Genomic DNA, 27444 nt, shown 5'->3' with positions numbered 1-27444 from the left:
CAGTCGGGCGCCACCTGTTCCAGCCCCACACATCAGGTCTCTAGTGCGCCTGCCCAGTCCGGTGTGTCTTGTTCCTGCTCCTTGCCCTGAGTTGTGTGTTACCAGTCTGGCGCCACCTGTGCCAGCCCCACGCATCAGGCCTCCAGTACGCCTTCCCAGTCCAGAGCTTCCAGGCAACGTCCCCCAGTCCGGAGCCTCCAGCGACGTTCCCCAGTCCGGTGAGACCTTTTCCGGCTCCACGTAAAAAGCCTCCAGTGATGATCCATGGTCCGAAGCCTCCAATGATGATCCATGGCACGAAGCCTCCAGTGATGATCCATGGCACGAAGCCTCCAGTGATGATCCATGGCCTGGAGTCTCCAGTGATAATCCATGGCAAGAAGGCTGTTGGGATGATCCATGGCCCGGAGCCTCCAGTGATGATCCATGGCACGAAGACTCCAGTTATGATCCATGGCACGGAGCCACCAGTGGTGATCCACGGCACGGAGCCTGCAATGATGATCCATGGCGCGGAGCCTGCAGCGACGGCCCGCAGTCCGGAACCTCCTGAGACGGCCCGCTGTCCAGAGTCTTCAGCGACGGTCCGCAGTCCAGAACATCCGGTGATGATCCAAGGTCCGGTGACACAAAAGCAGAGGGATCAGCGGGCGGAGAGGGGGTTATGCCCCGAACCGGAGCCGACGCCTCTGCTGGAGGATCCGCGGGATGAGAAGGTTCTGCGTACTGCATCAGAGCCGCCATAGACATTAGTCACCCTCCCTAACCCTCCCTTTTTTTCTAATTTTTTTTAGGTGCATCCGGAGTCCGCACCTTTAGGGGGGGGTACTATCACGTCCTGACCATAGAAAGCTGTTATTTTCTATGGTAGAGTAGGTCAGGGAGTGACAGGGGGGTTTTCTAGTTTAGTTTTTCTATGTTGTTTTCTAGTTTTGTATTTCTATGTTTGGTTTTGTTTGGGATGATCTTCAATTGGAGGCAGCTGGTCATCGTTGTCTCTAATTGGAGATCATACTTAAGTAGGCGTTTTTCCCACCTGGGTTTGTGGGAGATTGTTTTTGAGTAGTGTATGTTTCACCTCTGCATCACGGTTTGTTGTTTTTTTGTTCTTTAGTTTATGTGTATGTATTGCATAGTTTCACAGTTCAATAAAATATGTGGAACGATAATCACGCTGCACTTTGGTCCGCTCCTCTCTATGACAACCGTGACACCCGAAGCCAAATCTAGTTGACAAACCCTGTTTTATAGTATGTCATGGCCTTTTCTGGCCAACTGCTGTTATGTTTATGATATACTATGGTGTTGTTGACAAACCCTGTTTTATAGTATGTCATGGCCTTTACTGGCCAACTGCTGTTATGTTTATGATATACTATGCTGTTGTGTCACTAGACTTTGACCAGATATTATTACATCCAAAGATCAACTGTACCTAGAACATAGATACAGAGCCACTTGTCATCAGGAAGCTGCTCTCTCAGCACAACGGAAAATATCTCAATGACTTGACATGTTCTGGTTGTGAATTCAGGCTACAAGGTAAGAATCTTCCCAGGGATTATTGTAAAGTGTGTAGAGAAATTAAATGTATGGTGTTATTTTAGTATAGTGAATGACAGTAAAACACTCAGATCTAACAGTCCATTTCACCTGGGACAGTTATGTGACAGTTCAATCATACAAAATGGCGCTAACTGGGCGTAGGCAAGTCAAATTCAAAAACACATTGTTCATATATTCGTATATTGTGGTTATTTTACAATTTGTATATTTTTATGTATAAGTTGTAAATCGTCTTTCAAAATATCGTAAAATGTGTTTTCAAACTTACAATGAGCTCCTCTTTCCTGTGTAATTTGGTTTGAAACCACTGAACATACTTTTCTTAACATTGTTATTATGAACTGAATTCAGTAACAGCATAATAATATCATACCTGTTAAACAAAGCAACACACTAGAATGAGAGAAATTATTAAAAGAGAAAGTGACTTATTAATATTATATTGTTGTTATTATTATTATTATTATTAGTTAAACTACATGGAGAAAAGGTGAAAATATCAGTCACGACTACATGTTCATGTGATGCATTAAATCACCTGACTGTTGGGATGTGTCTGTTAGTAAATGTTTTATTTCTAAGAGATAATGAATAAAATACAACAATTGACATTCAATAATTAGTTGTCACTGTGTTAACCACAACCAACATGCTGGATCTCTGTTTAGTTGTTACTGTGTTAACCACAACCAACATGCTGGATCTCTGTTTAGTTGTTACTGTGTTAACCACAACCAGCATGCTGGATCTCTGTTTAGTTGTCACTGTGTTAACCACAACCAACATGCTGGATCTCTGTGTAGTTGTCACAGTGTTAACCACAACCAACATGCTGGATCTCTGTTTAGTTGTCACTGTGTTAACCACAACCAACATGCTGGATCTCTGTTTAGTTGTCACTGTGTTAACCACAACCAACATGCTGGATCTCTGTTTACAGGGGACAGTGCTCTAAAATGAGTCTCTCTGGGAAGAGAGAGGAGGAGGGCCCTGCCTCTAAAAGGAGTGTCTCTGGGGAACATGGCACCAAATCTAAGAGGTGAGATTAGTTTTGTAAAGAATTTATCAAGAGTTTATATCCAAAACACTATATCCACCATTTCTTCTCATTTGTGTTTTTTTCTTCAGAAATTAAGGCTTATGGGTGTGTAAAATATTACTGTTCTAAGATTTAAAATTCATAGATTTTAGCGTATGCCATTTTACTGAGAACATCACAGCAAGATGACACAAATATTGTTGCATTCTCTAGATTCTGCATTCATAGATTCTCACACTTCATTTGCGTTATAGAGCCCCACAGTGGAGGTGTTATAATACCCATAACACCTAGCGGTCAAACAGGGAAATGGTTCCAATAGTTTTATAGAGCCCCACAGTGGAGGTGTTATAATACCCATAACACCTTGTGTTCAAACAGGGAAATGTTCCAATAGTTTTATAGAGCCTGTGCCTTCTTCAGGGTGATGTCATCAATACTTGAACCAGGTTATGTAGACAAACAGTGCAATTAGTGCAACTAATGACAATAGAGAGGGGTGTGTCATAATTATTAAGTTAATTAGAATGAATTGAATGAAACTGTTAAAAAAACTATAGTTTCTGGCATATTGAATATATCAGGCTATTGTTATCATATAGAAACATAACTGATAATTGTACATAACATTAGCGTCAACATACATTATTGTTTTATTCAATTTCACATATTTAATTGTTTCCTATTTCAATAGGAAACAATCTGGTTCAACCATAATGCATAATGAGCATCATCAACAGGGGAACATATTGGATGTACTCTGATAAGCTGTAGAAAGAATATATCCATTTAAAACAGTGAACTGTTCATAAGGGCCTGAGATCAAAGTCAATATTCAGACCACTAGGGGTCCATGTTTTTAGACAGGATATCCAGTAAGCCTCCCTTTGTAGTAGTAGGATCTCCATGTTACCTCCTCTCCTTGGTAGAGCAACATGCTCAATGCCTGTGTATTTGAGGGAGGAGATTGGATGGTCAGCTTCAACAAAGTGAGCTGCTATTGGACAGTCAATGTTCTTACACCTGATTGAGCTGCGGTGTTCAGCTATGCGTTGTTTTAATTGTCTTTTCGTTTGTCCTACGTAGGCTTTCCCACATGAACAGGTGATGAGATGGATTACTCCCTTGGTCTTGCATGAGATGATCCCTCTAACAGGGATTGTTCTACCTGTATGTTGATGTCTGAAGATGGATGTTTTTATAGTGCTGTTGCACTGTGCTCATGAGCCACGTTTGTAGTTCCCATTTGGGATGGGTGTCAAGAGTGTCTGAGTGGGCTCAGAGGGCAGGTCAGATCTCACCAAACTATCTACAATATTGTGACCACGCTTATAGACCACCAGTGGGGGTTCCTTATAGACCACCAGTGGGGTTCCTTATAGACCACCAGTGGAGGTTCCTTATAGACCACTAGTGGGGGTTCCTTATAGACCACCAGTGGGGTTCCTTATAGACCACCAGTGGGGTTCCTTATAGACCACCAGTGGGGTTCCTTATAGACCACCAGTGGGGGTTCCTTATAGACCACCAGTGGGGGTTCCTTATAGACCACCAGTGGGGGTTCCTTATAGACCACCAGTGGGGGTTCCTTATAGACCACCAGTGGGGGTTCCTTATAGACCACCATTGGGGGTTCCTTATAGACCACCAGTGGGGGTTCCTTATAGACCACCAGTGGGGTTCCTTATAGAACACCAGTGGAGGTTCCTTATAGACCACCAGTGGGGTTCCTTATAGACCACCAGTGGGGTTCCTTATAGACCACCAGTGGGGGTTCCTTATAGACCACCAGTGGGGGTTCCGTATAGACCACCAGTGGGGGTTCCTTATAGACCACCAGTGGGGGTTCCTTATAGACCACCAGTGGGGGTTCCTTATAGACCACCAGTGGGGGTTCCTTACAGACCACCAGTGGGGGTTCCTTACAGACCACCAGTGGGGTTCCTCATAGACCACCAGTGGGGGTTCCTTATAGACCACCAGTGGGGTTCCTTATAGACCACCAGTGGAGGTTCCTTATAGACCACTAGTGGGGGTTCCTTATAGACCACCAGTGGGGGTTCCTCATAGACCACCAGTGGGGGTTCCTTATAGACCACTAGTGGGGGTTCCTTATAGACCACCAGTGGGGGTTCCTCATAGACCACCAGTGGGGGTTCCTTATAGACCACCAGTGGGGGTTCCTTATAGACCACCAGTGGGGGTTCCTCATAGACCACCAGTGGGGGTTCCTTATAGACCACCAGTGGGGTTCCTTATAGACCACCAGTGGGGGTTCCTTACAGACCACCAGTGGGGGTTCCTTATAGACCACCAGTGGGGGTTCCTTATAGACCACCAGTGGGGGTTCCTTATAGACCACCAGTGGGGGTTCCTTATAGACCACCAGTGGGGGTTCCTTACAGACCACCAGTGGGGGTTCCTTATAGACCACCAGTGGGGGTTCCATATAGACCACCAGTGGGGGTTCCTTATAGACCACCAGTGGGGGTTCCTTATAGACCACCAGTGGGGTTCCTTATAGACCACCAGTGGGGGTTCCTTACAGACCACCAGTGGGGGTTCCTTATAGACCACCAGTGGGGGTTCCTTATAGACCACCAGTGGGGTTCCTTACAGACCACCAGTGGGGGTTCCTTATAGACCACCAGTGGGGGTTCCTTATAGACTACCAGTGGGGGTTCCTTATAGACCACCAGTGGGGGTTCCTTATAGACCACCAGTGGGGGTTCCTTATAGACCACCAGTGGGGGTTCCTTACAGACCACCAGTGGGGGTTCCTTATAGACCACCAGTGGGGGTTCCTTATAGACCACCAGTGGGGTTCCTTACAGACCACCAGTGGGGGTTCCTTATAGACCACCAGTGGGGGTTCCTTACAGACCACCAGTGGGGTTCCTTACAGACCACCAGTGGGGGTTCCTTATAGACCACCAGTGGGGGTTCCTTACAGACCACCAGTGGGGTTCCTTACAGACCACCAGTGGGGGTTCCTTATAGACCACCAGTGGGGGTTCCTTATAGACCACCAGTGGGGGTTCCTTATAGACCACCAGTGGGGGTTCCTTATAGACCACCAGTGGGGGTTCCTCATAGACCACCAGTGGGGGTTCCTTACAGACTACCAGTGGGGGTTCCTTATAGACCACCAGTGGGGGTTCCTTATAGACCACCAGTGGGGTTCCTTATAGACCACCAGTGGGGGTTCCTCATAGACCACCAGTGGGGGTTCCTTACAGACTACCAGTGGGGGTTCCTTACAGACTACCAGTGGGGGTTCCTTATAGACCACCAGTGGGGGTTCCTTAAAGACCACCAGTGGGGTTCCTTGAAGAGGTGTGTGTTTATTTTTGTCTGATTGTAGAATATTCCAGTGCTTTTCCAGTATTGCTATCTATCAGAATACTTGGTGTACTTGGTGCAAAAGACGGTTGTTTTTCTTATTTGGTCGAGTTTTTAGCAATTCCTCTGTTGGTTTTTGAGATATTTTCATCATTGCTGCATCAAGAGTTCTGTCCTTTTAGCCTCTCATTTTGAATTTATCTGTAACTTCTTAGCATTGCTGTCAAAATCCAAACATTTTTCTACCGTACAGTTTTCCCATAGGGAATTGTAGAAACACTTAAAATAAGGGATGTGTTTCGTATAGGGTGGGGTGGCGCGGCGGTCCTTGTGGGCAAATTCTGTCATCAAAGTCTGTCATTCTCTGGATTTATGGTGTTTTCAAGACAACTGGGAAATGGGAAGTTCTAATGATGACGTCAGTGATCTTCGGGTTGGAGCTCTAGAAAGAGGCCGAGATCCCCACTTGGAATTTCGAGTTGGATGACTGTTCAAACCGTATTTTCTCAGTCGGAGCTCGTTTTTTTCAGAGTTTCTAGTTGTCCTGAACTCACTGAAGTCTGAGATTTCCCAGTTTCCAGTTGTTTTGAAGGAAGCAGAATTCATGCTGGATTCACAGCACGGCCAATGTATTCAGCCTTTTCTGTCCCATGGTGTTGCATGTAAATATTTATATTTTTAAGCTTGGAAAAGAGACCCTTACACTCAGAATTGGACCACACACCCTCTCCACTGAATTGCTGGCTAGTGACTGCTTTGCAATGCGTGCAGTTAGCCACTGATTCCTTCCAAACCACTCATTGCTAGCTAAGATTTTGAACGTATGATGTTGACATGATCAGTCCAATCAAAGCTAAGGTAGATATAACGTGATTTGACAATTTTATCTGTGGCCAATGACCTTGAGCCTTTTGGATGGGCACTTCTAATGTAACTCTATGGCAGCACCCAATGGGCTTGAATTTTTGAGCTCTCCCTGTAGATTTTACGGTGACGTAGTGTCTCCATGAGTGACAGAACACTGAGCCAATCAAGGCGCAACTACAGATCATTACCAACCCCTACGCTCAGTATTTTCCTCTGGCTGCCCCACCACCACAGAAAGCACTGAGCTAGGCTGAAACACCTGCATTTAGGAGCTGCCTAACTCAAGACAACAAAAAAGAGCATGTTTGTATGCAGCTTTATTATCATTTGTTTTACATTGTTTGCAAACTAATATGTGAAACGTATTAACTAGGCAAGTCAGTACAAATTCTTATTTACAATGACGCCTACCCCGGCCAAACCGGCGCTGGGCCAATTGTGCGCCTCCCTATGGGACTCCCAATCACGGACGGATTCGAACCAGGTACTTGCAGTGTGTTAGACAACTGTGCCAGTCGGGTGCCAATGTATATTGTATGTTGACTTTGACATGTTGTGGCTTTCAATATAAAAGAATATAAATATGAAGACTCGTATTTCACTTACCAGTCTAATGTAACGTTAGCAGGTAACGTTAGCGTCCTCTCCTTTAGCTGTTGTCTCAAAAAAATGTATGCAAGAATATCGTCAAAAATCTCTATGCTTGGACATTGATTTAGCTTTTCCAGTATTAGCAGCCATATTGTAAGTTCAAAATTTGCAAAACACTTTGTTTTCATAACTTTCATAACTCATAGATATGCGTAACGCGCTTCGCCATATACTTGCATAAATGGCCAAAAGGAACTAGCCTCCTGGCGCGCAAGCAAGCAATTGGTGTGGGATAGGTGAGGCAGGTTTGAGACTGATCTAATGAATTTACAAGAAAAATACACTTTATTTCTCAGCTGCCTCACCAACGTCTGAATGTGCATTAATAGCTTTTAATTGCTAAATATTTCCCATAGATGGCAGCATAAGACCACGAAACATCAGTTATAGGCTACAAGCAGCAATATGATTGACATAAAATAGCATGCAACCACAGACTATATGTCCCATGATTTTCTAAAATGGTCACTCATTACTTTAGGTAGCTATATAGCTCGTATTTGGGCTGTGTTGCTTTTGGGAGAGCAAATAAACAGTGACTATAGCAGGTATTGAACCCCGGGTAAATAATCACTAGTCAGAACCTCAACCTTATCATTGTGATTTGGATGCATTATAAAAAATCATTTTAAATATCTGATATTGTGAGTAAACAACCTCGGAATAGAAGACAAGACTGCATCTTCCATCCTGCCAATAAATTACATCGTACAAACCTCGTGGTTAGAAAATTACCTCGTTTTGCTCGAGAAGGCAGAGTGCACGTACTGAACCACAGCTACTGTAGTTTCGAAATGGGACTAGAAATAAGAATTACAATTCTCAGACCTTACACTTCCTGGTTGAAATGTTCTCAGGTTTTTGCCTGCAATATGAGTTCTGTTATACTCACAGACACCATTCAAACAGTTTTAGAAACTTCAGAGTGTTTTCTATCCAAATCTACTAATAATATGCATATTCTATTTCCTGGGCAAGAGTAGTAACCAGTTTAAATTGGGTACATTTTTCATCTGGCCGTGAAAATACTTCCCCCTAGTCCCAAGAAGTTAAATAATTGTTATATATTTTGTCAACGTTTATGATGAGTATTTTTGTAAATTGATGTGCACATTCACCGATGGTTTTGGTGGGAATACATTTTCTGAACATCAAGCGCCAATGTAAAATGCTGTTTTTGGATATAAATATGAACTTTATCGGACAAAACATTCATGTATTGTGTAACATAATGTCCTAGGAGTGTCATCTGGTGAAGATCGTCAAAGGTTAGTGCTTCATTTAGCTGTGTTTTGGGTTTTATTGACACATGTCCTTGCTTGGAAAATGGCTGTGTGATTATTTTTGTCTATGTACTCTCCTAACATAATCTAATCTTTTGCTTTCGCTGTAAAGCCTTTTTGAAATCGGACAATGTGGTTACATCAAGGAGAAGTGTATCTTTAAAATGGTGTAAAATAGTCATGTATTTGAGAAATTGAAATTATTAGATTTTTGCGCTAGCGCCCCATGTAGCCCATAGAAGTTAAACAGTTTTAGAAATGTCAGAGTGTTTTCTATCCAATACTACCATGCATATGCATATCCTAGCTTCCGGGCCTGAGTAACAGGCAGTTTACTTTGGGCACGTTTGTCATCGAAACTTCTAAATTCTGCCCCCTACCCTAAAAGCTAATACATGAACGTTTCTGAAAGTGATATATAGCGTTTTGTAATGAAACTCTTCTTATGTTTCCCCATCTGAGATCAGAGTAGATGAGAAATGTAATGTTTGTCTCTGTTGTGTTGAAGACAAATCAAGCAGGAGAGACCAGCCTCCCCTGTTCCCAGCTGTGTGTCCATGAAGAGTGACTGGTCTAAGGGTCAACCTATAAACTTTAGAGAGGGAGACTTTCCTACTGAACAAAGGTAAGAAGAACTCATGGGTCATGGTCAGTGAGTTAAACAACACTGTCTCTAGTCATTTCTCCTCTCCCATTTTCACATTTCTTTTTGTTGTTTTCATAATCCATAGGCTAATACTTTAGTCCATTTTCATAGTCCTAAAACAATATTAAACAAACACAACGTTCCCTCCCTGTGTGTGTGTGTGTGTGTGTGTGTGTGTGTGTGTGTGTGTGTGTGTGTGTGTGTGTGTGTGTGTGTGTGTGTGTGTGTGCTCTCCCTGGATGAGGAGATGTAATCTCTATCCTGATTGCCTAGTCACTTTTATCCTTACCTACATGTACACACCTTTTACTTTTACCTACATGTACATAATACCTCAACTTTCCTCAACTACCTGGTACCCCTGCACATTGACTCAGTACTGGTACTCCGTATAGCCTCATTATTACCTCAACTACCTGGTACCCCTGCACATTGACTCAGTACTGGTACTCCTTATAGTCTCATTATTACCTCAACTACCTGGTACCCCTGCACATTGACTCAGTACTGGTACTCCTTATAGTCTCATTATTACCTCAACTACCTGGTACCCCTGCACATTGACTCAGTACTGGTACTCCTTATAGTCTCATTATTACCTCAACTACCTGGTACCCCTGCACATTGACTCAGTACTGGTACTCCTTATAGTCTCATTATTACCTCAACTACCTGGTACCCCTGCACATTGACTCAGTACTGGTACTCCTTATAGTCTCATTATTACCTCAACTACCTGGTACCCCTGCACATTGACTCAGTACTGGTACTCCTTATAGTCTCATTATTACCTCAACTACCTGGTACCCCTGCACATTGACTCAGTACTGGTACTCCTTATAGTCTCATTATTACCTCAACTACCTGGTACCCCTGCACATTGACTCAGTACTGGTACTCCTTATAGTCTCATTATTACCTCAACTACCTGGTACCCCTGCACATTGACTCAGTACTGGTACTCCTTATAGCCTCATTATTACCTCAACTACCTGGTACCCCTGCACATTGACTCAGTACTGGTAATCCTTATAGTCTCATTATTACCTCAACTACCTGGTACCCCTGCACATTGACTCAGTACTGGTACTCCTTATAGCGTAATTATTGTTATTTTGTGTTACTATTTCCTTTTTTTTATTTACAAGGTATAAGGTCAACGTAGGAAGTCTGGTGAACAGGTCAGAGTTCATATCCTCAGTCAGACCAGTAGAAACTGTATCAGCAGCACTACAAGGTATCATGTCTGGTGGACAGGTCAGAGTTCATATCCTCAGTCAGACCAGTAGAAACTGGATCAGCAGCACTACAAGGTATCACATCTGGTGAACAGGTCAGAGTTCATATCCTCAGTCAGACCAGCAGACACTGGATCAGCAGCACAACAAGGTATCACGTCTGGTGGACAGGTCAGAGTTCATATCCTCAGTCAGACCAGTAGAAACTGGATCAGCAGCACTACAAGGTATCACGTCTGGTGAACAGGTCAGAGTTCATATCCTCAGTCAGACCAGCAGACACTGGATCAGCAGCACAACAAGGTATCACGTCTGGTGGACAGGTCAGAGTTCATATCCTCAGTCAGACCAGTAGAAACTGGATCAGCAGCACAACAAGGTATCACGTCTGGTGAACAGGTCAGAGTTCATATCCTCAGTCAGACCAGTAGAAACTGGATCAGCAGCACTACAAGGTATCATGTTTGGTGGACAGGTCAGAGTTCATATCCTCAGTCAGACCAGTAGAAACTGGATCAGCAGCACTACAAGGTATCACGTCTGGTGAACAGGTCAGAGTTCATATCCTCAGTCAGACCAGTAGAAACTGGATCAGCAGCACTACAAGGTATCACGTCTGGTGAACAGGTCAGAGTTCATATCCTCAGTCAAACCAGCAGAAACTGGATCAGCAGCACAACAAGGTATCACGTCTGGTGGAGCGTGTATCAATACTGCTACTCTCGGATCAGTTTTCTCCATTCAGATATTTCCTTAACATTATAATTATGTCACAATACTGACCCAGGATCAGCTTCTATTAGCACCTATGGCTGCAAGTATTGGGGAGGCTTAGTCTAATGCTTACCCAATAAAAATGCACTAAATCACAGATTTGGCACATCATTGTGTTGATGTTTGGATACACATCATGAAATATATTGAGACATATTTCAGACAGTAGCCTACAAGTATCCAAATATTACTCAATATATTGAACAATATGATTGAAATAGTCCTAAAGCCACTGTTTATATGTTAACCTCTCTAGGGTATGTGGGATGAAATCGTCCCACCTACTCAACAGCCAGTGGAATCCCGTGGCGCGATATTCAAATACCTTAGAAATGCTATTACTTAAATTTCTCAAACATATGACTATTTTACACCATTTTAAAGACAAGACTCTCGTTAATCTAACCACACTGTCCGATTTCAAAAAGGCTTTACAACGAAAGCAAAACATTAGATTATGTCAGCAGAGTACCCAGCCAGAAATAATCAGATACCCATTTTTCAAGCTAGCATATAATGTCACATAAACCCAAACCACAGCTAAATGCAGCACTAACCTTTGATGATCTTCATCAGATGACACTCTATGCTTTGACTTGACCATTCCAAGACATTTACATTTTTCCCCTTAAACCACTCGAGTGTTGCTTTAGCGGTCTCTAAATCTCTGGAAGTCTGAAACAGGTTTCCCTCAAGAATTTCCCTGTATTTAGCCCCATCCATCATTCCTTCAAATCTGACCAGTTTCCCAGTCCCTGCCGATGAAAAACATCCCCACAGCATGATGCTGCTGGGGATGGTGTTCTCGGGGTAATGAGAGGTGTTTGCACCAGACATAGCGTTTTCCTTGATGGCCAAAAAGCAAAACATTAGATTATGTCAGGAGAGTACCCAGCCAGAAATAATCACACACCCATTTTTCAAGCTAGCATATAATGTCACAAAAACCAAAACCACAGCTAAATGCAGCACTAACCTTTGATGATCTTTATCAGATGACACTCCTAGGACATTATGTTATACAATACATGCATGTTTTGTTCAATCAAGTTCATATTTATATCAAAAACCAGCTTTTTACATTAGCATGTGATGTTCAGAACTAGAATACCCACCGAACACTTCCGGTGAATTTACTAAATTACTCACGATAAACGTTCACAAAAAACATAACAATTATTTTAAGAATTATAGATACAGAACTCCTTTATGCAATCGCTATGTCCGATTTTAAAATAGCTTTTCGGCAAAAGCACATTTTGCAATATTCTGAGTAGATAGCTCGCCATCACGTGCTAGCTATTTTGAGACCCACCAAGTTTGGCACTCACCAAACTCAGATTTACTATAAAAAAAATTGGATTACCTTTGCTTTTCTTCATCAGAATGCACTCCCAGGACTTCTACTTCAATAACAAATGTTGGTTTGGTTCAAAATAATCCATAGTTATGTTCAAATATCCTCTGTTTTGTTCGTGCGTTCAAGACACTATCCGAAGGGTAAAGAAGGGTGACGCGCCCGATGCGTTTCGTGACAAAAAAATTATAAATATTCCACTTCTCACGTCCTGGCCAGTATAAGGTTAATTGTGTTTGTAGTTTGGTCAGGACGTGGCAGAGGGTATTTGTTTTATGTGGTTCAGGGTGGTGTGTTTTGTAAAAAGAGTGTTTGATTTAGTAATTCCGGGTTTTGGTTTATGTTTAGGTATTTCTATGTGGAGTCTAGTGAGTGTATGTCTATGTTTGATTAATTGGGGTTGGGACTCTCAGTTGAAGGCAGGTGTTGTCTATCTGCCTTTGATTGAGAGTCCCATATAGTAGGGTGTGTTTGTGTTTGGTAATTGTGGGTGATTGTTCTGTGTTGAGCCTATGCTTTGCCAGACTGTTGGTTGTTCGTTCATTCTCGTGAGTTCGTTTTGTTTGTTTTGATGTTCATTTAGTCTGTAAATAAATACACACGATGAGCATACACATACCTGCTGCGTTTTGGTCCTCATTCACCGACGACAACCGTGACAGAATCACCCATCAACAAAGGACTAAGCAGCGGAAGAAGGCTGGCGAGGTAAGGGAGACCGAGAGGCACCCCCAATAATTTTTTAGGGGGGGGCACAAGGGGAGTTTTGCGGGGCAAGAATGGAGTCCCAGGCCAGCTCCCCGCACTAGCATGGAGGTGCTTGTTCACAATCTGGTACGCCCAGTACCAGCACCACGCACTAGCCTTCAAGTGCGTAAACCCAGCCACGCCAGTCAACAGTCACCGGAGCTGCCCGCCAGTCAACAGTTGTCATCAGAGCTGCCCGCCAGTCAACAGTCGTCATCAGAGCTGCCCGCCAGTCAACAGTCGTCATCAGAGCTGCCCGCCAGTCAACAGTCGTCATCAGAGCTGCCCGCCAGTCAACAGTCGTCATCAGAGCTGCCCGCCAGTCAACAGTCGTCATCAGAGCTGCCCGCCAGTCAACAGTCGTCATCAGAGCTGCCCGCCAGTCAACAGTCGTCATCAGAGCTGCCCGCCAGTCAACAGTCGTCATCAGAGCTGCCCGCCAGTCAACAGTCGTCATCAGAGCTGCCCGCCAGTCAACAGTCATCGTCAGAGCTGCCCGCCAGTCAACAGTCGCCGGAGTGGCCAGACTGCCCTGACCTGCCGGAGTGGCCAGACTGTCCCCAGTTGCCAGACTGCCCAGACTGTCCCCAGTTGCCAGACTGCCCCGACTGTCCCCAGTTGCCAGACTGCCCCGACTGTCCCCAGTTGCCAGACTGCCCCGACTGTCCCCAGTTGCCAGACTGCCCCGACTGTCCCGAGTTGCCAGACTGCCCCGACTGTCCCCAGTTGCCAGACTGCCCCGACTGTCCCGAGTTGCCAGACTGCCCCGACTGTCCCGAGTTGCCAGACTGTCCCGACTGTCCCGAGTTGCCAGACTGTCCCGAGTTGCCAGACTGCCCCGACAGCCTGGAACGGCCTGAGCCGGAGCCGCCTCCAGAGATAGGTGGGTTGGGGAGGGGGGGTGTAGCACAGTGCCGTTGTTAACGGCAGCCACCCTCCCTTCCCTCCCTTTAGAAAAGGGGAATTTTTCTTTTGGTGTTGCTTGGGGTTATTTTTTGTTAAGGTGCTTCCGGGGTAGCACCTTTAAGGGGGGGGGGTACTGTCACGTCCTGGCCAGTATAAGGTTAATTGTGTTTGTAGTTTGGTCAGGACGTGGCAGAGGGTATTTGTTTTATGTGGTTTAGGGTGGTGTTTTGTAAAAAGGGTGTTTGATTTAGTAATTCTGGGTTTTGGTTTATGTTTAGGTATTTCTATGTGGAGTCTAGTGAGTGTATGTCTATGTTTGATTAATTGGGGTTGGGACTCTCAGTTGAAGGCAGGTGTTGTCTATCTGCCTTTGATTGAGAGTCCCATATAGTAGGGTGTGTTTGTGTTTGGTAATTGTGGGTGATTGTTCTGTGTTGAGCCTATGCTTTGCCAGACTGTTGGTTGTTCGTTCATTCTCGTGAGTTCGTTTTGTTGTTTTGATGTTCATTTAGTCTGTAAATAAATACACACGATGAGCATACACATACCTGCTGCGTTTTGGTCCTCATTCACCGACGACAACCGTGACACCATTACCGTACTTCGAAGCATGTCAAACGCTGTTTAAAATCAATTTTTATGCGATTTTTCTCGTAAAAAAGCGAAAATATTCCGACTGGGAAACCCTGTTTTCGTTCAAAGACTAAAAATCTAAAATGGACTCTTCTTGTGCACGCGCGCCCCTGTCTCATTGTTCTCTGATCGACCACTTACCAAATGCGCTACTGTTTTTCAGCAATGGGCAGCAAAGTCCTCATTCAATGTTCTGCCGCCTTCTGAGAGCCTATGGGAGCCGTAGGAAGTGTCGCGTTACAGCAGAGAACCTCAGTTTTCAATAAAGAGAGTGTAGAAGGCCAAGAAATGGTCAGAGAGGGCACTTCCTGTAAGGAATCTTCTCAGGTTTTGGCCTGCCAAATGAGTTCTGTTATACTCACAGACACCATTCAAACAGTTTTAGAAACTTTAGGTTGTTTTCTATCCAAATCAAACAATTATATGCATATTCTAGTTTCTGGGCCGTAGTAATAACCAGATTAAATCGGGTACGTTTTTTATCCGGACGTGCAAATACTGCCCCCTACCCTAGAGAGGTTAATGCAGTCATCTCAGTTTCATTTGAAGCAAATCTGCAGACATCCCTTGTTTCTATCAAATGCAAAGACATTGGCAACTTCGTATTTGTAGTCAACTTTGTTCTGAATTCATCTGCTGTCACAGAGAGACTGATAAACCATGTGATTCTATGTTTAGCAGAGATCTACTGTGTATAAAGTCAATTGGAAGGGCAAAAAAGCATCTAACAACACAATCAGCTGTTCTAGTGGTCTGAGGGAGGAGGTAGATTACTCAGCTGTTCTAGTGGTCTGAGACAGGAGGTAGATTACTCAGCTGTTCTAGTGGTCTGATACAGGAGGTAGATTACGAGCGTTTTTAAGTGCCACATTAATAACAGTGGTTTTTTGAAACAGCTCAGAGATTTAACGATGCTCCTACAAAGATTCTAATAATGCTCTTGGCCTTAAAATGCTTCTGGGAAACCGGAACCAGGATAAAAATATCTGCTAAATGACTCAAATGTCAAATGAAAATGTTTTACATACAGATCTCATTATTACTGTATTGAATTATTTTTTTTAAATATTTAAATGTATATGTCACAAGTGTATCATTTGTACAGTTCTTTATTAAAAATGTATTTATTTGTTACATTTGACTGTGTAAAATCTAGCAGTACTACTGATTTCTCTGAGAGGCAGGTATATATTATTACTGTATTAAACCTAGCAGTACTACTGATTTCTCTGAGAGGCAGATATATATTATTACTGTGTTAAACCTAGCAGTACTACTGATTTCTCTGAGAGGCAGATATATATTATTACTGTGTTAAACCTAGCAGTACTACTGATTTCTATGAGAGTGAGGCAGATATATATTATTACTATGTTAAACCTAGCAGTACTACTGATTTCTCTGAGAGGCAGATATATATTATTACTGTGTTAAACCTAGCAGTACTACTGATTTCTCTAAGAGGCAGATATATATTATTACTGTGTTAAACCTAGCAGTACTACTGATTTCTCTGAGAGGCAGATATATATTATTACTGTGTAAAACCTAGCAGTACTACTGATTTCTCTGAGAGTGAGGGAGATATATAGCATTCGGGAAAAAAACATGATTGTATGTCTCTTTGAAAGGAAATCATCAAGTGATAGATTTTAAACAAATACATGTCTGTCATCGAACAATCCCATGCCGTGATTAGATAGTGTAAAAAAACACCAATCTTTTTCATAATTTCTTTAAACAATGAAAGCTAATTTACCAACTTTTCTGAAAATTGATATATGTGTCTTGTAATTAAACCCTTCAATTGCTTATAATACCATAAGTACTCCCAACAGTTACAATGTTGTATTTAATTAAAAAATATATAATAAAATGTGGAACACCTGCAAAATGCGGAGCACCATAGGCTGGAAACCACTGATCTAAAGCCTTTAGGATTTTCAACAATGCACTCTGGGGGCACTGTGGGGACACTGTGGGGGCACTTGGGGACAATGTGGGGGCACTGTGGGGACAGACAAATCTCTTGGCATGTTTTATTGACTATATATGTTGTCTCTGACCTGGTATCAGTGACATGACATCATCACCTTTAGTCTAGATTAGACTAGAGACTGAAGGTCTGTTTCTGTTGTGTTGAAGCCCAATCCATCAGGAGAGACCAGACTCACGCTCTCTGTCCATGAATAGTACATTTACATTTTACATTTTAGTCATTTAGCAGACGCTCTTATCCAGAGCGACTTACAAATTGGTGCATTCACCTATAATATCCAGTGGAACAACCACTTTACAATAGTGCATCTAAATCTTTTAAGGGGGGGGGTTAGAAGGATTACCTTATCCTATCCCAGGTATTCCTTGAAGAGGTGGGGTTTCAGGTGTCTCCGGAAGGTGGTGATTGACTCCGCTGTCCTGGCGTCGTGAGGGAGCTTGTTCCACCATTGGGGTGCCAGAGCAGCGAACAGTTTTGACTGGGCTGAGCGGGAACTGTGCTTCCTCAGAGGTAGGGAGGCGAGCAGGCCAGAGGTGGATGAACGGAGTGCCCTTGTTTGGGTGTAGGGCCTGATCAGAGCCTGAAGGTACGGAGGTGCCGTTCCCCTCACAGCTCCGTAGGCAAGCACCATGGTCTTGTAGCGGATGCGAGCTTCGACTGGAAGCCAGTGGAGAGAGCGGAGGAGCGGGGTGACGTGAGAGAACTTGGGAAGGTTATACACCAGACGGGCTGCGGCGTTCTGGATGAGTTGTAGGGGTTTAATGGCACAGGCAGGGAGCCCAGCCAACAGCGAGTTGCAGTAATCCAGACGGGAGATGACAAGTGCCTGGATTAGGACCTGCGCCGCTTCCTGTGTGAGGCAGGGTCGTACTCTGCGAATGTTGTAGAGCATGAACCTACAGGATCGGGTCACCGCCTTGATGTTGGTGGAGAACGACAGGGTGTTGTCCAGGGTCACGCCAAGGCTCTTAGCACTCTGGGAGGAGGACACAAGGGAGTTGTCAACCGTGATGGCGAGATCATGGAACGGGCAGTCCTTCCCCGGGAGGAAGAGCAGCTCCGTCTTGCCGAGGTTCAGCTTGAGGTGGTGATCCGTCATCCACACTGATATGTCTGCCAGACATGCAGAGATGCGATTCGCCACCTGGTTGTCAGAAGGGGGAAAGGAGAAGATTAATTGTGTGTCATCTGCATAGCAATGATATGAGAGACCATGTGAGGATATGACAGAGCCAAGTGACTTGGTGTATAGCGAGAATAGGAGTGGGCCAAGAACAGAGCCCTGGGGGACACCAGTGGTGAGAGCACGTGGTGCGGAGACAGATTCTCGCCACGCCACCTGGTAGGAGCGACCTGTCAGGTAGGACGCAATCCAAGCGTGCGCGCTGCCAGAGATGCCCAGCTCGGAGAGGGTGGAGAGGAGGATCTGATGGTTCACGGTATCAAAGGCAGCAGATAGGTCTAGAAGGATGAGAGCAGAGGAGAGAGAGTTAGCTTTAGCAGTGCGGAGAGCCTCCGTGACACAGAGAAGAGCAGTCTCAGTTGAATGCCCAGTCTTGAAACCTGACTGATTAGGATCAAGAAGGTCATTCTGAGAGAGATAGCAAGAGAGCTGGCCAAGCACGGCGCGTTCAAGAGTTTTGGAGAGAAAGGAAAGAAGGGATACTGGCCTGTAGTTGTTGACATCGGAGGGGTCGAGTGTAGGTTTTTTCAGAAGGGGTGCAACTCTCGCTCTCTTGAAGACGGAAGGGACGTAGCCAGCGGTCAAGGATGCGTTGATGAGCGAGGTGAGGTAGGGGAGAAGGTCTCCGGAAATGGTCTGGAGAAGAGAGGAGGGGATAGGGTCAAGTGGGCAGGTTGTTGGGCGGCCGGCCGTCACAAGACGCGAGATTTCATCTGGAGAGAGAGGGGAGAAAGAGGTCAAAGCACAGGGTAGGGCAGTGTGAGCAGGACCAGCAGTGTCGTTTGACTTAGCAAACGAGGATCGGATGTCGTCAACCTTCTTTTCAAAATGGTTGACGAAGTCATCCGCAGAGAGGGAGGAGGGGGGGGGGGAGGGGGAGGAGGATTCAGGAGGGAGGAGAAGGTAGCAAAGAGCTTCCTAGGGTTAGAGGCAGATGCTTGGAGTTTAGAGTGGTAGAAAGTGGCTTTAGCAGCAGAGACAGAAGAGGAAAATGTAGAGAGGAGGGAGTGAAAGGATGCCAGGTCCGCAGGGAGGCGAGTTTTCCTCCATTTCCGCTCGGCTGCCCGGAGCCCTGTTCTGTGAGCTCGCAGTGAGTCGTCGAGCCACGGAGCAGGAGGGGAGGACCGAGCCGGCCTGGAGGATAGGGGACAGAGGAGATCAAAGGATGCAGAGAGGGAGGAGAGGAGGGTTGAGGAGGCAGAATCAGGAGATAGGTTGGAGAAGGTTTGAGCAGAGGGAAGAGATGATAGGATGGAAGAGGAGAGAGTAGCGGGAGAGAGAGAGCGAAGGTTGGGACGGCGCAATACCATCCGAGTAGGGGGAGAGTGAGAAGTGTTGGATGAGAGCGAGAGGGAAAAGGACGGGTCTATGGACGTTTTCTATGATTGTGAAGATGGAGACTTTTCTGCATTTACAGGGTAAGTAGTACTCATGGTACATACCAGGTATGTATTCACAGAGAGACAGCAGTCTGTCCATGAAGACTCCCCTCTATGATACCGCCAATTACATGCACCAAGGGAGACATTTCTTAAATCACAGAGTAAATACTAATGGTACATACCAGGTATCTAGTCACAGAGCGACATAGTAACTTATTTTAACATCTGCCATGGTCCATCGGGAGAGACAAGACTCACCCAGCTGTCTGTCCATGAAGATTGACGGGTCTATGGACCTTCCCTATAATTTCAACATGGGAGACATTTCTTCAACAAACAGAGTAAATACTCATGGTATATACCAGGTATCTAATCACAGCGTAAATACTCCAGGTATTGATACAAAAACTTGTATGTGTTCAAAATGTTAAACACAGGTTCTACAAATCCCAGGGCACAAAACAAAAATCCAAGTTTTAAAAGTTTATATTCTGTTAACTCATACCCAAATAATGTTGTTGACACATCCTTTACTCATATTTGTGGCCATAGCATAAATTGGAGAAAAATACTTAAAAAACCCCACCTCAAACTTGTATCTCAATCTGACCGTTTAAAAAATGCTGCTATTTCCTCGTAGAACTTGATTGCTCTTTGGCAGAGCTGACCAATCAGCGGTCTATTTATGAGAATGTTTGTAATGATTGTTATACGCCCACAGCATTCTGTTGTTGGGGTACGCCCACACCATTCCCATTCAACATACTGTCCGGACCTCTGGCAGTCTTTATAGGGGTGCCACAGGGTTCAATTCTCGGGCCGACTCTTTTCTCTGTATATATCAATGATGTCGCTCTTGCTGCTGGTGATTCTCTGATCCACCTCTATGCAGACGACACCATTCTGTATACCTATACTGCTCTTAAATACAAGTAAAACAAAATGCATGCTCTTCAAAACGTAGATTTTTCTATTGTGTTATTGACTGTACGTTTGCTAATCCCATGTGTAACTCTGTGTTGTTGTTTTTGTTGCACTGCTTTGCTTTATCTTGGCCAGGTTGCAGTTGTAAATGAGAACTTGTTCTCAACTGGCCTACCTGGTTAAATAAAGGTGAAATCAAATTAAAAATGTAAAACTTAATTACCATTTTTTAGAAGGAAAACTATTTCACTCTCTTTTTAATACATTTTAGGTCAGATTTCATAGAAATCTGGAAACACTGAACAGTTACTTTAAGGGTTTATAGCTCAATCATCTGAGCTACAGTTTATGAACACAGGACGTAAGACCAACACATAAACAAACTTAGTCCCAGATACAAATTAAATCAAATTGGTCACATACACATGGTTAGCAGATGTTATTTACAATGACAGCCTAGGAACAGTGGATTAACTGCCTTGTTCAGGGGCAGATTTTTACCTTGTCAGCTCAGGGATTCGATCTAGCAACCTTTTGGTTACTGGCCCAACACTCTAACCACGAGGTTACCTGCCGCCCCAGACATACATGGTATTACATGTTATACATCATTATTATACATAAATCATTGCCAAAAGCACAAGACATGCTGTTGCATGTAGGTCTATATTATTTATGGATTGATCATATAGAGATATAAAACATAATTTTTAACTACTACAAAGCATTTACATGTGGCTCAGGAACCACTGACTCACTGCATTGTTCTATAGTATTATCAAGTCACCAGCTGTTAACTCTTAACTACTTAGGACAGCTCACGAGGTGTCCTAAATATCTGCCGACTAGGTTGGACTAGAGACTTCATACATAGCTTTAATTTATTCCCATAAGTGTCAAATGTCCTTATTCTCAGCACTTATACGACCAATTTTCTACTCTGAGACGCTTTGTGGATATGGGCCCAGATCTCAAAATATTGTTATAAAAAAAGTTGAATGTTTGTTTAACATAATAATAAAAAATGAATATTACTAATGTAACCCACTGTAAAGACTGGGTTTAGTTGATTGTGTGACACTGCTCATGTCCGCGTTCTGGACCTTCCCGCGTCCCTGTACAGAACTGTCCGCGTCCACGTACATTGTGGCGCCAAACATATTGTCTGGTTACGCGCAGAGTTGGCTGAGGTGATCTTGGGGAATAACGACTGAGTTTGTTACAGTGTTGAAACGCTGAAGTTTATTGTTCAATTAGCTTTTTGCTTTACGGTCAGGGACAGTATGAGTGTAGCCAGATCCTTTTCACTCTCTATCCTTGTTTCATTTTGTGGTTCACCGGATTCGTCATCGAGACGAGGGACAGACGAACGACCTGTTAGCTAGCCAAGCTAGTCGGTACAGCTCGGTAAGCTAGCTAGTTACTAATTAGTAGCATTGTAGTTCTCCTTCTCTCTCGTTGATGGATGCTGGCTACCTCTGTCCGGTTCTCCTCTCTTCACTAGATGGATGGTAACTTTATTGTTTAACCCCTCTGTGTCCAGGACTAATCTTTTGAATATTATTTTTGGGGCTCCTCAGTAGGTTGGACACGTTCCATTTTTTTTTATTCTCAGCTGCCTCACCAACGTCTGAATGTGAATTAATAACTTTTAATTGCTAAATATTTCCAATAGATGGAAGCATAAGACAACGAAGCATCAGTTATAGGCTACAAGCAGCAATATGATTGACATAAAATAGCATGCAACCACAGACTATATGTCCCATGATTTTCTAAAATGGTCACTCATTACTTTAGTTAACTATATATCTCATATTAGGGCTGTGTTGCTTTAGGGAGAGAAAATAAAATAGTGAGGTATTGAATAGTGAGGTAAAAATAGTGAGGTATTGAACCCCGGGTAGATAATCACTAGTCAGAACCACAACCTCAGTATACATACATTGTAAAAAATCATGTTAATATTTGATATTGGGAGTAAACAACCTCGGAATAGAAAAGACAAGAGTGCGTCTTCCAGCCCACCAATAAATTACATCATTCAACCCTCCTGGTTAGTAAATTTACCTCAACATTGAGAAGGCGAGTGAGAGTGAAGTGAAGACACCAGCTTTTTAGCTGGGTGGAGAAGGCAGAGCAGGTCGATGCTGGTTGATGAATTTGAGAATGAATGTACTGGGAAAATACGTTTTTCTCGACCAGAGGTGACTGAATTAATGTTCAGCTTAATGATAATCGTTATATTAATGAAGTGTAAAACATGAGCATAAAAACAGGTAATAATAAACATGAATCATCATTATATTACTTCACAGTAATCTGTTAAATGCTTTTTCAGTCCTTCCTCTTGCGTTAGCAGTGTGGAATGGGACAGAAAGAAGCGCGGGGAGTGGTGGTGTATCCAGGGAGAACTAAACTGATCATTCATATTTCCTAAATAAATAGCTATATTAAGATGAATGCACTTACTGTACATCTCTCTGGATAAGAGCATCTGCTAAATCAGGGGTTCTCAATCCGGGGTCTGTGGAGGTACTGCAGGGGTTCTGCAGGAAGCATGGGGAGTGGTGGTGTATCCAGGGAGAAAACTAAACTAATATTCTGAAATGTCATTGTGGTCTTATGTTCCCATCTATTGGAATTATGTAACAACTGCAGTAGTGCTGAAAAAATTTGTTATTCCTTACTAAAGTAGTAATTACTCAGAATTACTAGTTAATTTTATCACTTACAATCATAAAATAACAACTTATACCATAACAAACAATTAAACTTACATAAACCAAAAACACCATACATTTAGTTAATTCAGTTAATTACCAAATTGAGCTGGTCGGTCACATTTGAGAGTGAGGGAGATATATAGCATTTTGCATAAAAAAACATGATTTTTGTCTCTGAAATGAAACCATCAAGTGATATATTTTAAACAAATCCCTGTCTGTGAGAGATGTAATGTTTGTCTCTGTTGTGTTGAAGACCAATCAAGCAGGAGAGACCAGCCTCCCCTGTTCCCAGCTGTGTGTCCATGAAGAGTGACCGGTCTATGGGTAAACCTATAAACTTTAGAGAGGGAGACTTTTCTACTGAACAAAGGTAAGAAGAACTCATGGGTCATGGTCAGTGAGTTAAACAACACTGTCTCTAGTCATTTCTCCTCTCACATTTTCACATTTTCTTTTTGTTGTTTTCATAATCCATAGGCTAATACTTTTGTCCATTTTCATAGTCCTAAAACAATATTAATTAAACAAACACAACATTCCCTCCCTCTGTGTGTCTGTCTCTGTCTGTATGTGTCTGTGTCTGTCTCTGACTGTCTGTCCCGCTTTCTGTCTGTCTGTCTCTCTGATTGTGTCTTTCTGTCTGTCTGTCTCTGTCTGTCTCTGACTGTCTGTCCCGCTTTCTGTCTGTGTGTCTGTTTGTCTGTCCGTACTCACTCACTCCCTGGATGAGGAGATGTAATCTCATGTTTTGTCCACAGAAACCAACAGGAGAGATCAGAGTCAGAGATTCTCAGTGGTCAGTCTTCCCAGAGTCATCAAACAGACCTGGACTCTATATTCAGTGTATGTGGTCCTGTTATGTACATTTGTTTTTGTTGACCTCAAGTAAAGTTGATCTGTCAATCATTCATTAATGTGTTAATGAGAAAGCATTTCTTCTCTTGCTTAACTTATTTTATTTATTTATTTCAGTTGCTTGAAGAGAATATTATTACATTTGTGAAGAACGAGCTGAAGATGTTCAAGAGGATTCTTAGTCCAGAACTCCCAGAAGGCTTTGAGAGTCAGAAGCAGGATAAGGAAGTGGTGGATGCTGAAGATGAGAGGCAGGAGAGCAGTGCCAGAGAGGGGGCTCTGAAGATCACACTGCACATCCTGAGGAAAATGAACCAGAAGGAGCTCGCTGACACACTGGAGAAATGTAAGATCTGTCTGCCTCATGTTGAATGTTGTTTTATAACATTTAAAAGCTGTAGCTAAAGTACAGCTAAAGTAGCTGTCTAACTCAATGATATTGTAGCAGCCTTAACACAACACCTAGTGACCTCATCAAGTAGCAGCAGGGATGTGTTGTGTTGATTCATTTAGAGAGAGAGAAAGACAACATTATTAATACCATCAATAATACCAATAATAATATAATCAGTCACAACAGTCTGTAATGCATTATGAAAACATTTACACATTTATACAGACAGTTAAGAGAATAAATGATTATAATGTAAAACTTTATAACAGTCCTACAATACTGTAGTTATTAAAACAGATGTAATATTAATATCCTCTGTGTTATTTCTAGATTCAGATGAGCTTGCTGTGATTTGCCAACATGAACTCAAATCTAATCTAAAGAAGAAGTTTCAATGTGTATTTGAGGGGATCGCTAAACAAGGAAACCCAACACTTCTCAATCAGATCTACACAGAGCTCTACATCACAGAGGGTGGAACAGGACAGGTCAATAATGAACATGAGCTGAGACAGATTGAGACAACAACCAGGAAACAAGCAAGACCAGAGACTGCAGTCAAATGTAACGACATCTTCAAACCCTTAACTGGACAAGACAAACTTATCAGAACTGTGCTGACAAAGGGAGTCGCTGGCATTGGAAAAACAGTCTCTGTGCAGAAGTTCATTCTGGACTGGGCTGAAGGAAAAGCAAATCAGGATGTTCAATTTGTGTTTTCATTCCCTTTTCGGGAGCTGAATTTGATGAAAGGGGACAAACACACTTTGATTGAACTTGTCAATCACTTCTCAATGGAAACCAAACAATCAAGAATCTCCAACTACGACAAGTACAATGTTCTGTTCATCTTTGATGGTCTGGATGAGTGCCGACTGCCCCTAGACTTCCAGAAGAACAAGATCTGTTGGGACGTCACAGAGTCAACCTCAGTGGATGTTCTGCTGACAAATCTCATCAAGGGAAATCTGCTTCCCTCTGCTCTCCTCTGGATAACTACCCGACCTGCAGCAGCCAATAAGATCCCTTCAGGGTGTGTTGACCAGGTGACAGAGGTACGAGGGTTCAATGACCCACAGAAGGAGGAGTACTTCAGAAAGAGATTCAGGTATGAGGACCTGGCCAGCAGAATCATCTCACACATAAAGACATCAAGGAGCCTCCACATCATGTGCCACATTCCAGTCTTCTGTTGGATTTCTGCAACAGTCCTCGAACACATGCTGAAACATAAGAGAGAAGAGATGCCCAAGACTCTGACTGAGATGTACACACACCTTGTGGAGTTTTATACCAAACAGAAGGATGAAAAGTATCTTGGGGAAGAAGAGACAGGTCCACACTGGAATAAAGAGAGCATTCTGTCACTGGGAAAACTGGCTTTTCAACAGCTTGTGAATGGCAATCTGATTTTCTATGAAGAAGACCTGAAAGAGGCTGGCATTGATGTCAATGAAGCCTCGGTGTACTCAGGATTGTGCACACAGCTCTTTAAAGAGGAATGTTCGCTGTACCAAGACAAGGTGTACTGCTTCGTGCATCTGAGCATTCAGGAGTTTCTGGCTGCTTTATATGTGTTCCTCTCATTCATCAACAACAATGAGAATCTAATGGCCGAACCGCAATCAACGTCCAGGAACCTTTCTGCGCTGTTCTCTCTGTATCTCATGGACAAACAGCAAACAAAGGCCATGATCTTTTCTGTGATGTTCAGAGACAAGCCTAAAGTTTCTTTCTACAAGAGTGCTGTGGATAAAGCCTTACACAGTGAGATGGGAAACCTGGACCTTTTCCTCCGCTTCCTTCTGGGACTCTCACTGGAGTCCAATCAGAAGCACTTACGAGATCTACTGACAAAGACAAGAAGCAGCTCACAGACCCATGAAAAAACAGTCAAGTACATCAAGGAGAAGATCAGGGAGAATCCCTCTCCAGAGAGGAGCATCAATCTGTTCCACTGTCTGAATGAACTGAATGACCATTCTCTAGTGGAGGAGATCCAAAGCTTCCTGAGATCAGGAAGTCTCTCAGAACCCAACCTGTCACCTGCACAGTGGTCAGCTCTGGTCTTTGTATTGCTGACTTCAGAAAAGGAGCTGGATGTGTTTGACCTGAAGAAATACTCCAGATCAGAGGAAGGTCTTCTGAGGCTGCTGCCAGTGTTCAAAGCCTCCAGTGCATTTCTGTGAGTACATAAAATGACATATAAAATCTAATCATCAGGAAGAAATATTCAGGTTAAAGAAAAATATGCATTATAATATGTGTATAATATTACATTGAAAACATTGAATAAATGCATTGATTTTCACATTAGTATAACAATATGACCATACAATTGTAGCTGACGGAAGATGAATCTATATGTTGTTTGAGAGAATAAACCAAATGCATCTTCCATTGTCCTTCAACACTACTGGTGTTAACTAAACAGTGTGTTTGTGAAGTCATGATGATCTCATTGCAGGCTGTCAGGCTGTCTAGTCACAGAGGAAGGCTGTGCTTCTCTGGTCTCAGCTCTGAGGTCAAACCCCTCACACCTGAGAGAGCTGGACCTGAGCTACAATCACCCAGGAGACTCAGGAGTCAGACTGCTCTCTGCTGGACTGGAGGATCCACACTGCAGACTGGAGAAACTCAAGTATGTAGAGGGTTTATGTCAATGTTCATATCAGACATGTTTGACTTTTCAGGCTAGGTAATACAAACATTCTGACCACCACTTGGACAAAGTTATATGCTGACTGTGTGTCCAGTGTGTGTGTGTCGTGTGTGTGTGTGTGTGTGTGTGTGTGTGTGTGTGTGTGTGTGGTGTGTGTGTGTGTGTGTGTGTGTGTGTGTGTGTGTGTGTGTGTGTGTGTGTGTGTGTGTGTGTGTGTGAATAAATGCATTGATTTTCACATTAGTATAACAATATGACCATACAATT

At 43.4% G+C, this 27444-nt stretch overlaps 1 protein-coding gene across 2 annotated transcripts; it reads left to right on the top strand.

The window, feature by feature from the left end:
• The first annotated feature begins 1427 nt into the window (after positions 1–1427).
• On the top strand, positions 1428–26935 carry LOC145867210 (NLR family CARD domain-containing protein 3-like). Of its 2 annotated transcripts, XM_082971265.1 has the most exons (7): positions 1428–1542; positions 2507–2605; positions 9257–9373; positions 23520–23636; positions 24025–24109; positions 24239–24467; positions 24846–26930. In XM_082971265.1, exons 2-7 carry the CDS (start codon positions 2523–2525, stop codon positions 26702–26704), a joined length of 2490 nt encoding a protein of 829 aa, XP_082827391.1. In that variant the 5' UTR covers positions 1428–1542; positions 2507–2522; the 3' UTR covers positions 26705–26930. The 2 variants fall into 2 exon arrangements, with proteins under 2 accessions (XP_082827391.1, XP_082827392.1); XM_082971266.1 differs by lacking the exons at positions 1428–1542; positions 2507–2605; positions 9257–9373 and adding an exon at positions 19135–19649 and having other exon boundaries at positions 24846–26935.
• The last annotated feature ends 509 nt before the right edge of the window (positions 26936–27444 follow it).

Source organism: Salmo salar, unplaced genomic scaffold (genome assembly GCF_965601325.2).
Source record: "Salmo salar unplaced genomic scaffold, fSalSal1 ptg000221l, whole genome shotgun sequence".
Taxonomy (NCBI): domain Eukaryota; kingdom Metazoa; phylum Chordata; class Actinopteri; order Salmoniformes; family Salmonidae; genus Salmo; species Salmo salar.
Note: the sequence above shows the minus strand (reverse complement) of the source record. Positions and strands in the feature narration are given on the sequence as shown.

What these genes read in the sequence shown, in the direction of transcription:
- LOC145867210 (XM_082971265.1), top strand. Translation starts at nt 2,523, where the DNA reads ATGAGTCTCTCTGGGAAGAGAGAGGAGGAGGGCCCTGCCTCTAAAAGG. An exon ending in GACTTTCCTACTGAACAAAG is followed by an intron (nt 9,374 to 23,519) that starts GTAAGAAGAACT and finishes GTTGTGTTGAAG; the next exon opens with ACCAATCAAGCAGGAGAGAC. An exon ending in CGCTGACACACTGGAGAAAT is followed by an intron (nt 24,468 to 24,845) that starts GTAAGATCTGTC and finishes TGTTATTTCTAG; the next exon opens with ATTCAGATGAGCTTGCTGTG.